The sequence below is a fragment of the Scophthalmus maximus genome, chromosome 5 (genome assembly GCF_022379125.1).
Source record: "Scophthalmus maximus strain ysfricsl-2021 chromosome 5, ASM2237912v1, whole genome shotgun sequence".
In the NCBI taxonomy this organism is placed as follows: Eukaryota; Metazoa; Chordata; class Actinopteri; order Pleuronectiformes; family Scophthalmidae; genus Scophthalmus; species Scophthalmus maximus.
The window spans coordinates 6,977,978-6,992,264 of record NC_061519.1 but is presented as its reverse complement, the minus strand read 5'-3'; the positions used below and the strand labels follow the sequence as shown (position 1 = coordinate 6,992,264).

General features: G+C 41.9%; 1 protein-coding gene and 1 long non-coding RNA gene across 3 annotated transcripts; one reads left to right on the top strand and one right to left on the bottom strand.

Annotated features, from left to right (window-relative positions):
- The first annotated feature begins 729 nt into the window (after window positions 1–729).
- On the top strand, window positions 730–6,929 carry ttpa (tocopherol (alpha) transfer protein). Of its 2 annotated transcripts, none has more exons than XM_047332185.1 (5): window positions 730–1,378; window positions 2,681–2,834; window positions 4,537–4,730; window positions 5,010–5,120; window positions 5,212–6,929. In XM_047332185.1, the coding sequence occupies exons 1-5, from the start codon at window positions 755–757 to the stop codon at window positions 5,458–5,460; spliced, it is 1,332 nt and encodes a 443-aa protein (XP_047188141.1). In that variant the 5' UTR covers window positions 730–754; the 3' UTR covers window positions 5,461–6,929. The 2 variants fall into 2 exon arrangements, with proteins under 2 accessions (XP_047188141.1, XP_035490934.1); XM_035635041.2 differs by having other exon boundaries at window positions 1,008–1,265.
- Window positions 6,930–8,527: 1,598 nt separating this feature from the next.
- Window positions 8,528–9,444, bottom strand: LOC118311165. The gene is made up of 2 exons (XR_004793916.2): window positions 8,849–9,444; window positions 8,528–8,740 (listed from the first exon to the last, which is right to left on the bottom strand). It is a non-coding gene; the product is annotated as an uncharacterized LOC118311165 (long non-coding RNA).
- Window positions 9,445–14,287: the final 4,843 nt, after the last annotated feature.

Here is a 14,287-nt window from a genome sequence, read left to right as displayed (position 1 = left end):
ATCAACGGGACATAATGACGTTATTACTGGTTCCTATCTCACACTGATAAATGACCTTTGACTTTCATTATGAACGTCATTAGATTAAAAATAGGACGCAGAGTTTTCCAGTCTGTTCCTTTATGTTTGGAACAAAGAACCAAATGGTCAAGTCATCCATTTTGTGAAGCACAACATTATTAACTTGAGCATTAGCACAAGTAGTGCTGTTTGTTGGTTTGCCACTTCCGACATGAAGTTAAGTTTTTCTTATCTCCTACATCTCGTCCACGTTCTGCTGGTTTTTCTTTGGTGGCATTACATCTCGGCAACAAAGACGGACACGGATTTGAACTTGTAGCTCACCTGTAACTTTCACATTCAAAATACACTACATTTTTCACCAGGGATGGCATAACACCTTACTTGGCATTAAATATAAAATGTATATTTCTGAAAGGTATCTTCATTTCCTTTTTGAGGAGCACAAAACATACGATTGACAGGTGCAATTAAATGAAGATCGTATTTAATCCTCAGGAAACAATCTCTGTCGGGAAAATTCAGCACAATTGTTGACAAGAGCATAAAGTCCTTCATAGATCTAGCCTCCTAAATTGCTGTCAAACTTCACCAGATTGATGGATTCAACAATGGTTGAGTAACATGCGGCTGTTTGCAATGGTGTGGGTTTCCTTTATTTGTCTTTCTTTTTTTTCTTTTTTTTTGGGGGGGGGGGGGGGCAACTAGTTAGAATCTTGCTTAGGGCACCAAAATGGCTCGAGCCGCCCCTGACGTCGACCGTCAGACAGGAATCAGACAGTGCTGCCTTGCCGTGAACTTCTGTCTCCACTGCGCACTGAATACAACTCCGCACCGGACACAGAATTGGACCTCGAAGGAGATTTTGATTTCTTCTCAAACGGGACAATTTATACCTGGGCTCCATCCACCGCGCAACGCTGTTGCTTTGGTCCAACACGTGTCCGTGCCGTGCGTGAGGTTCCTGAGCGGCCCGAGGCCCCCCCCCCCCCCCCCCCGGCCCCCCTCTCCCCCCCGGCCCCCCCTCTCTCCAGCAGTGCGCTGCCACCGGAGCGGGGGACGCCATGAACGGGCCTCAGCTCAGCGAAGTGCCGGACGACTCGGAGCTGCTGGAGCCGTTCGTGCGCGGCCTGAGGCGGGGAGCGCTGCGCGCCGGCGAGCTGCGCGCCGTCCGGACCTTCTCCCGCGGCTTCCTCGTCAAGTTCCTGCGCGCCCGAGACTTCGACGTGGAGCTGTCCCTGAAGGTACGGAGACACCTCGCCGACGAGAGAACAGCGTGTGCCGGACAGGAGTCGAGTGTAACTCTTCCCTTCCGTTTGGACCGGAGCTCCTCACTGCGCAGCAGTGCGCAACTCCGGTGCGTTGTAAGATGTTGAGGTTCTCGCCGGTCTGTAGCTGAACACTGAATCCATCTGGGTTCTGGTGGATGTGGCTCATCCTACTTGGACCTTGAATCCGCTGTGAGAGGTTCTTTCTAATTGATCTATCATCCCAATGAACGTTACGACCTCCCTCTCTTAAAACTACATTCTTTGCGCATGTTTTGGAACTTTTCATAAAAATCTTTTTTTTCAAAGGGGGGGGGGCGATAGATTACAATAACAACAAGAGACATTCTTAGTGATAGAGTGATCTTCAAGCGACTATATTCCAAATCAAAGTTTTGAAAAGAGTTAATTCATTACAGTACATTATCACACACAGAGCTCACATCCTCCTGTAGAAGTCGTTCTCCTGAATTTGGCCACAGGTTATTGATTTGTATACTGTTCCAAATGGTTTCTATGTGTTTTGCACCCAGGCAGAGCAGGCCCTAGCCTATATGGGGCCCCAGGCAGAATTTGATTTGCACCCCCCCCCCCAAAACTATCATTGTTACTTCCACTGGTAGATTCTGTAACGTCATCCTATATAAAGACGTTCAGCTCTTTCATGCAAACAGCCCGTCTGCGAATTTCAGCTTCTCACTTTGATGCGCTCTCATCATTGTATTGATCCCATGATGAGTGAATTCAGCATATCACAACAGCAAACAGTTTGATCAATGTACTGTATTTGTGTGTGCTGAGTCCAGAGCGGCTTTCGACCACGTGCTCTGCGACCAGGAGAATGGTTGACATATTAACCACTAATGACAATCACTGTAATCTCTAACAACACCACGCACACACTTGATTTGTGTTGACATGTTTCTGAACAAATAAGAAAGAATGACACAAATTGATCACACTTCAGAGCATTGTTGCTGTGTTAGTGCTGAAGCATTCCTACTAACTGAGTATAAACCCGCTGTAGTAGTTGATTTCGTCACGCTGTGTGACATTCAGTGTAGTCTGTGGGCATGTCTAAACAGAGCTGTGACTACATGTGCTCACTTCAGCAGAGAGGGTGAAAGCTCTGCAGCCGTGATAAACACACATACTGACACAAACAGCTCTTTCAGTTTGCTTTCATTATGACTCAGCTGAGCTGGTATATATTAATTTCATGTGTGATCCCCAGCAGCCGGAACATTAACTTTGAGGGTTTGGCTCAGAGGCTCACAACACGTATCATCTTTTACGCACGGCTGCTTCAGCCACATTCATAGGTGATGATGGGCACAGCGGACTCGTGTGATTTTTCTGATTTCCCTGCACGTTGCCTGTGTCCTGTGCAGCTCCTGCTGAACTATCAGCGGTGGCGGAGGGAGAGTCCTGAGATCAGCCGCTGTCTGTCTCCCTCGTCTGTGCTCGGCCTCCTCAACGCGTCGTATCACGCCGTCCTCCCGCAGCGGGACCACGCAGGCAGCAGGGTGCTCATCTACAGAATTGGTCAGTACACTGAGCAGTGATGCAATGACTGCATCTAACAGATTTTTACTTCTGCCGGTTTTTTTCAGGTTAATACCCACAGATGTAAATGTCACATTTAATACCACTGTACCATCACAGAGAGCAGACAGAATCACTTCAAGTAATACAAATCTGTTTTGCCTGCTCTCTAAATATTGCCATCAGCCATTTAAAAAAAACCAATATCAGTCGAATTCTTGTAAATGCATTGATTGTTGAGATGGATGGAGCCCCTGAAGAGTATCAAAAATGGGGTTTGATTTCATGAAAGTAACTTTAATGTCATAACTGACATGTAAATTGAAGGCATTGAATTTACACTAAATCAATCTCAAATGATATAAAACCGGCCAATTCTTAAAAAACCTGTTTCTATGAAACTGGGTGAAGAATAAATTCACATTTCTGTTGGTTCAGCTGACCACAAGTTTGCAGTTTCAGTAATTTAGGGTTACAATTTGAATTCATTTATCCTCACTTTAAAGGATTTAAATGATCAACTGTATAATCTGATGTGGATCACTAAAGCCCCTTTCACACTGGCCAAAAAACCTGTTTAAACCCGCTTACAACCGGCATTTTGTGCAGTTTGAAAAATTACTCGGGTAATAAACGGATTCACCTCCGATCGGAATGATGTGAATGTCACACCCGGGTGAACGCAAATTAGCGCAATGACAGAGGAAAAGAAGGATCGTCTCTTGCGTCGGTAACTACGCTGAGTTTGTATACTTTGAAAGAGTGACAAAAAGTACAAGATATAAGATAATGTTGACCACCGTCTCACTGGCTTCCATGCTGGTTCTTCTTCTTTGTTTTATGGCGCACACCGCTCTTTACCGCCACCTGTCACTACACTGTTTTCCAGCGCGTTCACCAACGTTATGACGTCAAAACGTGAAAGTGGCCAATTGCAGACTTTTAGCGGGTCGACCTGCTCAGTTAAACAACCCTCCACACACAGACACAAAGCCGATTTGGCTCCGATCTGGTGCGTTTGTCTGCGAGTTGCAAAATTTGTTGGCGAGTGGCAAGTCGTGCCAAAAATGGTTTAGTGTGAATGAGGCTTAAGTGCCAGATAATTCCCTCGGCAAATGGAAAAGACCAAACAGAGTTAAAAGAGAGGGATCAGCTGGTCAGAAACCCTATTCAAAACTGAGGCTAATGTCATTGCATAATAGATGGACGTGTAAATATAATCAACCTATATAATCCCATGATCCCTGACTTTCTGATATCCTTCCTCCAGCAGGACCTTTCTTTCAGTTCAGAATGAAATATATCAACTTTGATGAAATGGTGGTAAACGTTCATGTTCCCCAGAGGATAAATTGTAAAATCTTTTATCTCCTGACTTCATATGCAACACTACCACCGGGTCAAAATACAATACTTTGGATTATAAGCGAATTCCTGCTAAACATAATTGACAAGACCAAGAATTAGCAAATATTAGCATGCTGACATACCTAACTTAGATGGTGAACGTTTTACGAACAAAGCATAGCCATCTTGTGTTGGTGTGGTGTGCAATGAGAGGTGTGAGACCAAACAGTCCCTAGTCAACTGACTAGGGACTGTTTAATTTTATTAAATGTTAATAAAGATATATTGTGTAATTCAGGGTACAGATTGAGTGTAATCCATGTGAATAGTAACTTGTCTGTCTTGTTGCGCGCAGGGCAGTGGAACCCAAAGGACTGGTCGGCATTCCAGGTGTTCAGGGTAAGCCTGATGACATCAGAGATCATCTCCATGGAAACAGAGACGCAGAGGCGGGGTCTGAAGGTCATATTTGACCTGCAGGGGTGGAGTCTAGGCCACGCCTGGCAGATCAACCCTTCCCTCGCCAGAAAGATCTCCTCTGTGCTTTCGGTAAGCCTCCGATCATGGTTCTAACGCTTCACCTGCGATGATCCTGAGTTTCATATGGGTCTTCATCCTCAATAACATTTTTATTGCTATGATCATAACACCTAACCCCCACCTAAGCTCTGGGCTAACTAGATTATAGTATATTGTTACAACCGTGTTTGTGATGGATCTGACATGTCCATTATTAGCTGTTCAATATTTTTTTTCCCAATTTCACTTATGGACCAAGTTGTTAGCTTGCATGATATGTTTTTACACCTGTTTGTGTGTGTCTATCAGGACTCTTTTCCGCTGAAAGTAAGGGGAATTCATCTGGTCAACGAGCCAATGTTCTTCTGGCCGGTCTTTGCCATGATTCGTCCCTTCCTGCCAGATAAGATCAAACAAAGGGTCAGCATCACAGAAACATCCGTCTCTGTTCTCAGACTCTTGTTTTTAAACCGACCCTTTAAAAAAACCAAGTTACTTCTCTCCTCTGTAGATCCATATGCACGGCAGTGATTTCCACGATTCTTTGAGTGACTTCTTCTCACCGGCTCTCCTGCCTCCAGATTATGGAGGGGAGGGGCCTGCAATAGATGACATGTGTCAAGACTGGACCAATCAGCTGCTTCAGTCAGAGAATCTCCTGCAGCAGATCGCAGCCCACCCAACGGCTGATATCACTATCGATCCTGACAACTGCTTGATGTCAGGTGGAGCGGGGACTGAGCAGTTCTCCGACGGATGATGTTTGGAAGTGTGGCCACGCTCTCGAGGCCATTTTTATGGTCCCTAACTCCAGATCACTAACTGTGTAAGTGGTTGGCTTTGTTGTGAGAGCTGAAAAGACATTCATCTGATGGACCGAGTTTACATGTTTGTGCATTAGCAAACTGTCCTCCTTGTTTCATTGGTCATTAAAATATGATCAAAGGCTCACGTTACATCTACATAGAGAGCCATAGTCACAACATCATGTCTGGGCTAGCAGCTTTTCCCCCACCTTCTGTAACTCAGTGCCACCTCTCACTCGGCATTTCTTTCATTGATCTTTCTAAAAAAACAGCTTGTTCAAAGTCAGTTAAAGTTTTTAGGTTTCCACATCCTACTGTCAATCAGCAATGACACGTGTTACACAATCTTTCTGAGGCTGCCTTTGAAGACTGATGGTGTCACAGCAACAGGACTAGAATGGCTTCAAATGCGGCCGAGAAACGCATAGTCCCATTCCCTTTCAATGAAAGATCCAATGTGTGGATCTGCTCCTAGCATGTACATATGCATGTTGCAAACATGTAGCTGTACTTTCTGAGGACATGCACAGCCAACGCTCCAAACAGACGCGGGATATGTGCAGAAGCCATCATGCACAAATGAATGTGTCAAACGCAAATATATCTGTAGTCTTACAATGACTGTACCTGATACTTTGATATTTGTAGCTAACAGCCTATTCTCCAGTGAACCACGATAATGGAGTCCAAACAGTTTGTTTTCATGTCATCACAGAAGTTTCGCAATTTCTGAGCATGAACCCTGCCTTCCATCTAAATCATTACTCCATCCAGACTTATCAGCAAACCCAAATAATGCATCCTGTATTCTATTTCTACATGGTCAATCTTTTGAACTTTGCTATTCATTTTGTTTAAAGATGACCATTTCTTTCAAATAATTTTAGATCATTAAAATGTTGCCATTTTCAATTGAAAAAAATAAAAATACTTTAATAATTAAAGTATCAACATGAATTACATTGTAATTGAAGAGTTCCAGCTGTAAGGTAATAGCTGTTTGGAGTATTCGGTGATTCATTGCACATTTGGACCAACGCTTTTATACCATATATGCAGGTATTGTAAAAATTTGAATTTGACAATGAATTATTAATTGTTTTTATTATTTGCTGGAAAAATTAGAAAAGGTTCCTAATGATTTGTTTATTTGACTTTGCCTTTAAAAAGATATATATTTCTATATAGTTACATAAAGGAAAAGTAAACAAAAGTGCAAGTTATGATATTGTTATGTTGTGACATTTTTAACTATTTATACTAATCAGAGATGTACATGAGCCCATTGGCTGTATCCTAACTTGCTCGTTTTGTAATGTACTGCAACGATTGAATTCTTCAATGTCAGCTAATAGGAAATGTGTGCAGTTGAATGGGGCAATTAAATGAAAGGACATGTTAATAAATGGTGTGTTGGAACATTTCTGTGCATGTAAAGGCAATTTTATTTATTTTTTTATGTATGTGTATTTCAAGCTCAGCACCTGATGGAGCAAACAGTCCGAGGCTCCACAGACACAACAGCTGAGTCACATTTCAGCTCTACAGTGCAGCAGCTTATGAATGATTCATTGAGACAAATTGGTCTCTTGAACCTTAGTTATCACAGATTTTAGTTAAGCACATACTGATCGTCATTGTAAATACAGAAGCTGACAAAGTGAAAACGCGTCACAAACCCAAATCTCACTGCTTCTTACAGTCATTTCAAAAGAAGCTTTGGTCACACTTTGACGAAATTACCTCTTTCCTGTTTTATTTTACTAAAAGAGCCTGGAGTCTCTTTGCAGAGTTGGACAATAATTCTCTTTGGGTTTGTCACTATGAAGGACATTGATATACCTTATGCTCATTTCTAAGCAGTGTTTTATAGTTACGCTTGTCTTTTCATTTATACCTCCACTTAAATTCTTTTCATTGGGTATAGCTCCTTTCTATTCCACTACATTTATCTGGCCTCTGTTACTGGGGACTTGCGGCAGATGAAGTATTCTATGCATATTATGCACTAAATTCCCCCCAACAATCCAACAGTATTTAAAAAAAAAGGTACAATTGACATTTCTGCAGCCAGCTACAACATTTAAATGCATTTAGAATAATTCTGCAACGTTTATAAAATCCATAGTCCGATAATAACTTGACTTTTCCTGTCTCTCTGTGTTTGTAAGATCATGCTGCCATTAATAATTCCATAATGTTTTGCTTTTGAATGCTGGACAAAATGTTTTTAAAACTGTGACTTCTCTAAAACTTCTTTTACTAAGTAAAAGATCTGCATACTTTATTTCCACCTGTAACATGAAGTCATTAATATAAAAAGAGCTCACTGACGCAGCTCTGTGGGCTTTCATGTTTTCTGGCTGTTCTCCCTCTTTGTGCACGCTCACTGTGATGACCCTTGATCAGTGTTAGCAGGTCAGTAAACAAGTCTACCAGCCCTGCTCAGTCTGGTAAATATGATCTACTCTACTGTAGACCCCCCCCCCCCCCCCCCTTCCTCAACACAAAAAGCTGTGGCTGTGGACTACTCATTTAGAATTTTGTGTTTTGTGAGTCATACATTTCCACACTGTCCAGGCTTACTTTGGAAGTCGTGCTTTGGACCACCAGTGTCTACACACTGAAGAAAAACATCAACATCATCTCTCCAACCACTAACTTCCCCATGAGGTGACATTGCTTTAATGCTTGTTCGAAATTACGCCACCGTCCATACTGACACAACAACTGGTGAGATGAGAACGTTTCTGTGTTTGCACGACGCAGTGACAAACTCTGAGGGGGGGGGGGGAAATCATCATGAGACGCAGTAAGAAACATTTAGAAATCGCATGATCCATTATTCGTACCACCTCCTGGTTTATATTTAACCACCTGTGTACATAAATATAGCTCCATATGGAAATAACTAGTTCACTGCTATTATGTATGTACATTGTTGGGGAAAGTGAGAGTGTTTGTTCCCCAGGGAGACATGAACATCACTCCCTCCCGAATGATTCAGTGATTCGTGCCTCATTTTGCACTTTGCATATTTTATTATTTTGTTAAAAACAACAACAACTTGCAAACGGAAATGGTGTACGTGTTGATTTACATACGGGGCGGGTAGGTAAAATCAGATCACAAGTGGTCACTGGAGACGCATGTGGAGAAACGATCTGCTGCCAGGTGAGAACAGACGTACAAAGAGCTGTCCACTTGTGTTCGGATCACTCAGGTCGGATGCGACTGCCAGGTAAAAACGGGACAGAGACAAACATTCATTCACGCCCACATTCACACCTACGAGCAGTTTAGTCCCTAAAGTCTTTGGACTGTGGGAGGAAGCCAAAGTACCTGGAGAAAACCTATACAGGAAGGCCCCGATTGGCGGACAGGTTCACACACGGAACCTTCTTGCTGTGAGGCGACATTGCAAACCACTGCACCACCGTGCCGTCCTGAATAGAAGATCTATTTTTTACTCCCTGATGTTTTGTTTTACAGACCACACCGATCTGTGTAGACTTATTTATTTCATTTTAAAGTGTCCTGAGATAAATCATGACAACAAAATCCTCTACCAGGCGACACTATAATGTGAGAGACATGGAAGACTGGCTGTTTCCTCTTTCAGCATTTTTTTTTTTTTTTTTAATCACATCACATTTGGAGACAAACGGATTTGTCCACAAACACGTAAAATATTCAAATTGGACCTGAGGGGCCTATCACGTGATCATTTCACATGGTGTGAAATGGAAGGGAAGAACTATTTCCCTTTTATCAACACATGTTTTATTATCACATTCCAATGTGAATGTGATGAAATAAGTCTTGTGCGTGTTTTCTGTACATTTTACATTGTTCTTTACCTGTTTCCTTCAACAATTTGTGGAACAATTTCCGGACTGAAAATGTGGAACAGTCTGCATGTTTAACTACAGCAATGTACAAACATCATCCAGTTTTTACAAAATGATAAAGATATGATCCTCACTAAATACAGGGAGGAAGAATGGCTTTGATCACCAGGTGTGTATAGGTGTGTATATGCATGTATATATGTATGTATGATATGTGTATATGCTTATATATCGCCCTGTCTTCAAGACAATTAAGGCTCTCTGTATATAGTAATGTAAATTATGAACTGTATGTTACTGTAAATATGTAGCAAGGGGCGAGAAGTCAAGCTCTATATTGTATTTGTTTGTTGTAAATAATGATTTAATTATTTAGGGGTAGGATTAAATAAGTTTATCCTTCTTCCTACTCCGATTCACGCATGCAAATCAAAGGAAAAATTCCCTTTATCTTTTCTTTTCTTTTTTCTTTTATTTTGCTGGATATGTTTTCAACAACTGCGGTTCTCTTTTTCGCTGTTGAATTTGACATGCTCAAAATAAATCAATAAATCAAATCAAATCGAGGTTGTTGTAAACACTGGAAGACGTATGATTTGGCACAGTTGGGGTGTGGATGTGAGGCAAAATGACTTGACGCAATCTTCAGGTTAATCAACCGTTTCCTGTTAATCAACATTGTTCCTCCTAACGACACAAAGAAGTGACACACACAGTGACACACAGTTATTCATAAACCAAGCGAGTCCACTGGATCCTCACTGCAGATGGAACGTTTGAGCGTTACACATGTACTTTATCTCCCCCTTCTGCAGATTAGGAGAACAGCAGAAAAATTCACTGAATGAGTAAATATGATATATAATATTAATTTAGACTCTGAATCTGTGATTCACCCCGAACAGAGAATGTTCTCCTCACTTGTGTTTGCCAAAGTTTAATCCATCTAATTGTTACTTTCAGAACTTAGAATCATGAGTTTTGATTGACAAAATAGATTTCTTATTTAACTCATTGTTTGAAGTAATTTTAAAACATTGGGCCTCATGCAAGAACCATTCGCACAAACTTCCGTCTTCTTTTTCTTTCCGGTATGAACACAATTTATGGCCCAGACCTGTCGAAGGAGCTATGTAAATTAATGCAAAATCATGACGCTAGACCGTGTGGCATGACACACTTTAAGAACAAAAACATGATTATAGTGAAAATAACCTACAGAGTTGCAAGGTGTTACTTGAAATAAGATAACTGAACTGAAATCTCAAAGCTGAATAGACGAAATGTCGGACTTAAAATATAATTTTTTCGTGTCTTGGAATTTTGAGCTTTTCTTTTTTACAATGTAATCACACTGCTGGGACATTTACAGCTTGTTGAACAGCCTGTTCCAGGTTTGTTCCCAGTGACAACGCTGAGGACGACCTCAGGTGTTACAAGGCCTGTTATTTACAGTCACGTTCCCACACAGTCCATATGAAGGCAGGGTTCTGTGCACAGACAGCAGGTGTTCAGGCTCTCCGTGACAAACTCAGCCCACCTCACCTCCGCCAGCCTGATGTCTGCTGGACAGACTGCTGGAATTACACTGATCTCTTAATAAACATCCATGCAAAATACAGAGTTTGGTGATATTGTGAATATAAGGAAGTACAGTGGGATCATGGGAGTTGTTAATGTCAGTGCAATCAGCTTCTCCCAGTTAGGTTCATGGCTCAGGAGCTGAATTCTCCTCAGAGGTCTCCGCCCCCTCCAAAACAAACAGAGCCTCTGAGTAAATCCAGTAACACACCGAATAATGCAGCTTCAAGTTAAGTGTTAGGCCCAATCCCATTTCTCATTTTGACCCCTACCCCTTGTTGAAATGGGACTGGGCCTTAGTGTTTCTGCGACGCTGTTTGGCGGACACGGGACGTCTCCGAGAGGCTGCGAGCTGAGCCGCTGCTAATGTTTGCTGAGCTTGTTTTTCTGTTAATTTAAGATCCACGCATCCCACAACGAAAAATCTTCATCCAGTTAAAATGCAAAGTTCAAAAAGTGACCTAAAACTGGATAAAAAAACAATTTTGACTCTTGTGGCAGACGCAAGCACACAACACTGCACACACATGCACAAAGGCGATATGACGCCACTGACAGGCGACCAAATGAAACGCACTATTGTCTTTATTATAATTAATAATATCATTATTGTAATTATAATTACTGAAAATGACTGGAAACATTTGGGATAGTGTCAGTACACCACATATATAACATGGCTATAGTTGTTTCAAGACGTTCTAATACAGTTCCAGATTACACCTTCAACCTCGCCTCTAAAAGTGATTGAGAAATCTATGTCGGGATCCAGAGAGAGGACACACTCCCTCTCGTGGCCGGAGAACAGAGCTTCTACTAGCGCAACTAGTGTCTAGTGGATAAAAGTGGGTCAGAGAGATACGTGCCTGCCAGCAGAAGGCATAAGAGAGCTAAACCCAGAGCACATGCATGATGCACGTAATGTAGATCACCACCCATTTCTTTCAGATTGAATGAACTAAAAATTGAAAGTTCAGTTGCTTTGTTTAGAGCTGCAGTAATGAAAAAGAAATTGAAAATGTTTGAAAAAATAAACAAATTACAATTCAACACAATTCTGTCACCAGAAAAAAAACTTGTTTGAGCAAAAAGAAAGTATCTGTATTCAGCCAGCGTGTGTACCTGAACGTAAAACCAAAAACAGCAGCCGTGCAGTAACTGTAGCGACTAGGCAGGAATATGTCCTTTAAACCGTGATCCCTATATTGCTGCCTTGTCTGCAGATGAATTGGTTAGAGCCATAGAAGCAGAGGTTGATGCATTTCCTCTCAAAGCCTAAGACGAAGACATAAAGCAATGGATCTCTGTCCCTGAAACTGTTGGTCAGTGCTTGGGACAAGTGCGAACTAACCAGCCCACACACACACCAGGGGTGACTGTTCCTCTCAGTCTCTGTGCCTGGCATTGCAAGTGAAAACATTTAATTGTCCCCGTGAGTCTATACAGACTTGTTTTCACCCCACACCTTTTTCCAGCCACACTTTTCCTACTTCCACAACACCCTCCATTTAATCATGGAACGATATCACTCTGCCCTTTGCTCTCTGGACCAAGGCATCTGTAAATGAGCAGATACCGTAGTTACATCACCATTCATAGGGTCCTCGTGTCTGCCCACGGTACCCTGAGTGACAACATGAGACTGAGATGCCCAATAATGAGATAGAGCAGCATAAATATGCCCATATGGTTGCAATATATTGTGAGTGTGCGCACCGGCTGAATCCAGTTCAATTAAAATTCATCAACCAGCAGAACAACCCAACTGAAGTGTTTGAAGCTACTGTTTCACCATGAGCCTCCAGGGCAGCTTCAGTCCATGGACTGTACCAGAGGAATGAATAAGATTCTTCAAAAAAGATATTCCTGGTGTGTTGATGATGATTTGCTCCTAATCACTCAGACTAACTTGACTTATTTGCAGTGTTATTAAAGGGAAGCAGCTGTATTCACTATGTTCCTCCACTCTCAATTTACTGTTTAATGTTTGTTAATGTATGCAAAAAAAATAATGAGGTGTGCATCTTTCTCCTTATTGCTATATATATATATGACCAAACTTGCCTTTGTTTACATAGTTTTGGTTTTTTGAGAAAATGTTATTCATATCGAACACATCGGCACAACCTCCACTGTGAAGAGCTTTCATCGACTGTTCCTAAATAATCCAATCCTGGTAACTGAAGCATGAATAAATTACCCCCAAAATAACTCACAACAACAATATTCATGACTCCATACGCAAAAAGTATCTTTTAAAAAAATCTTTACATATAATGCAGTAAGAGTTTGTCACTCATCAGATTCATCAGGACTCCGTGGGTGTGGTTTGATTGATATCACATTCCGATTGTTACACAGAAACATGTGAAGACACCTATTGTGTGTCCCCCCCCCCGTGGGCACCGGCACTCACACAGATCCCAAACACACTTGGCCACAATGCAAATGACATTCCATTCAAGGTGATTAGATCACAGCTCACACCCAAATCACCACTACACACAGCGATTGGCTCAACACGATACAGTGAGTGAGAGCGACTCAGAGCTCGCATCCCATCCCCCCGTCCCCGAACTCATCTGCGTGTTTCACAGCTGTGAGAAAACCAAATGGTTAACATGTGTGAGCACAGTGACACATCTTTGACCATATGCCAGTGGTCTCCACTCGTAGGACCTCAGCAGGTTTAATATCTACATTTTACGAATCAGCTCAGATCTAAATGTGTGGATTGGCCTTTTTACAGAAGAGGCATCGAGTAGGGGCATCATCAGGTTTTCTGGGGTTGTGGAAGAACCGGAAAAAATCCATTTGGCAATTCAAATGTGAGACCCATTTAAAATCAGCTGAAGCAGAGCCAACACTTCACTGCCAGCTAGTACACAGAGCTACCAGTCAACTGTGAGCAGAGATTATATTTTTTCTCATGTCTCAGTAAATGATAATTTGTCTTTGCTTGCCCAAAGGTTAACATAACCAGAAAAAGATGGATGGGGTGGGCGATGCCGCTCATCAGCAAATGGCCAACAGCACAGTTTTGATGGGCGATGATGCTAAACGTTGGAAATAGCTTGTGTTCGTTTGTTGCAGGCCTGTTTTGTCATATTAAGACGTATGGTCTGTGTTGGAAGTCTCTGCCCGCACACAAACACAAAGTACCATGGTTGTGAATAGGTCAAAAGTTACATTCTCGTCCATTTCTCACTACAACACTCCAACATAAGTACAGGGAATATGATGGAGTTTAACGCTAGTCAATGTACTTTAATATTTTTAAATATGCTATATTCTCATCGAAGTCATGAATCTTCACGCTGTTCGTGTTGATATGACAGAAATGTGTGTG

Coding starts and splice junctions, on each gene's coding strand:
- ttpa (XM_047332185.1), top strand. CDS start 755: ATGGCTCGAGCCGCCCCTGACGTCGACCGTCAGACAGGAATCAGACAG. Junction 1,379..2,680: donor CGCAGCAGTGCGCAACTCCG/GTGCGTTGTAAG, acceptor TGTCCTGTGCAG/CTCCTGCTGAACTATCAGCG. Junction 5,121..5,211: donor CAGATAAGATCAAACAAAGG/GTCAGCATCACA, acceptor TCTCCTCTGTAG/ATCCATATGCACGGCAGTGA.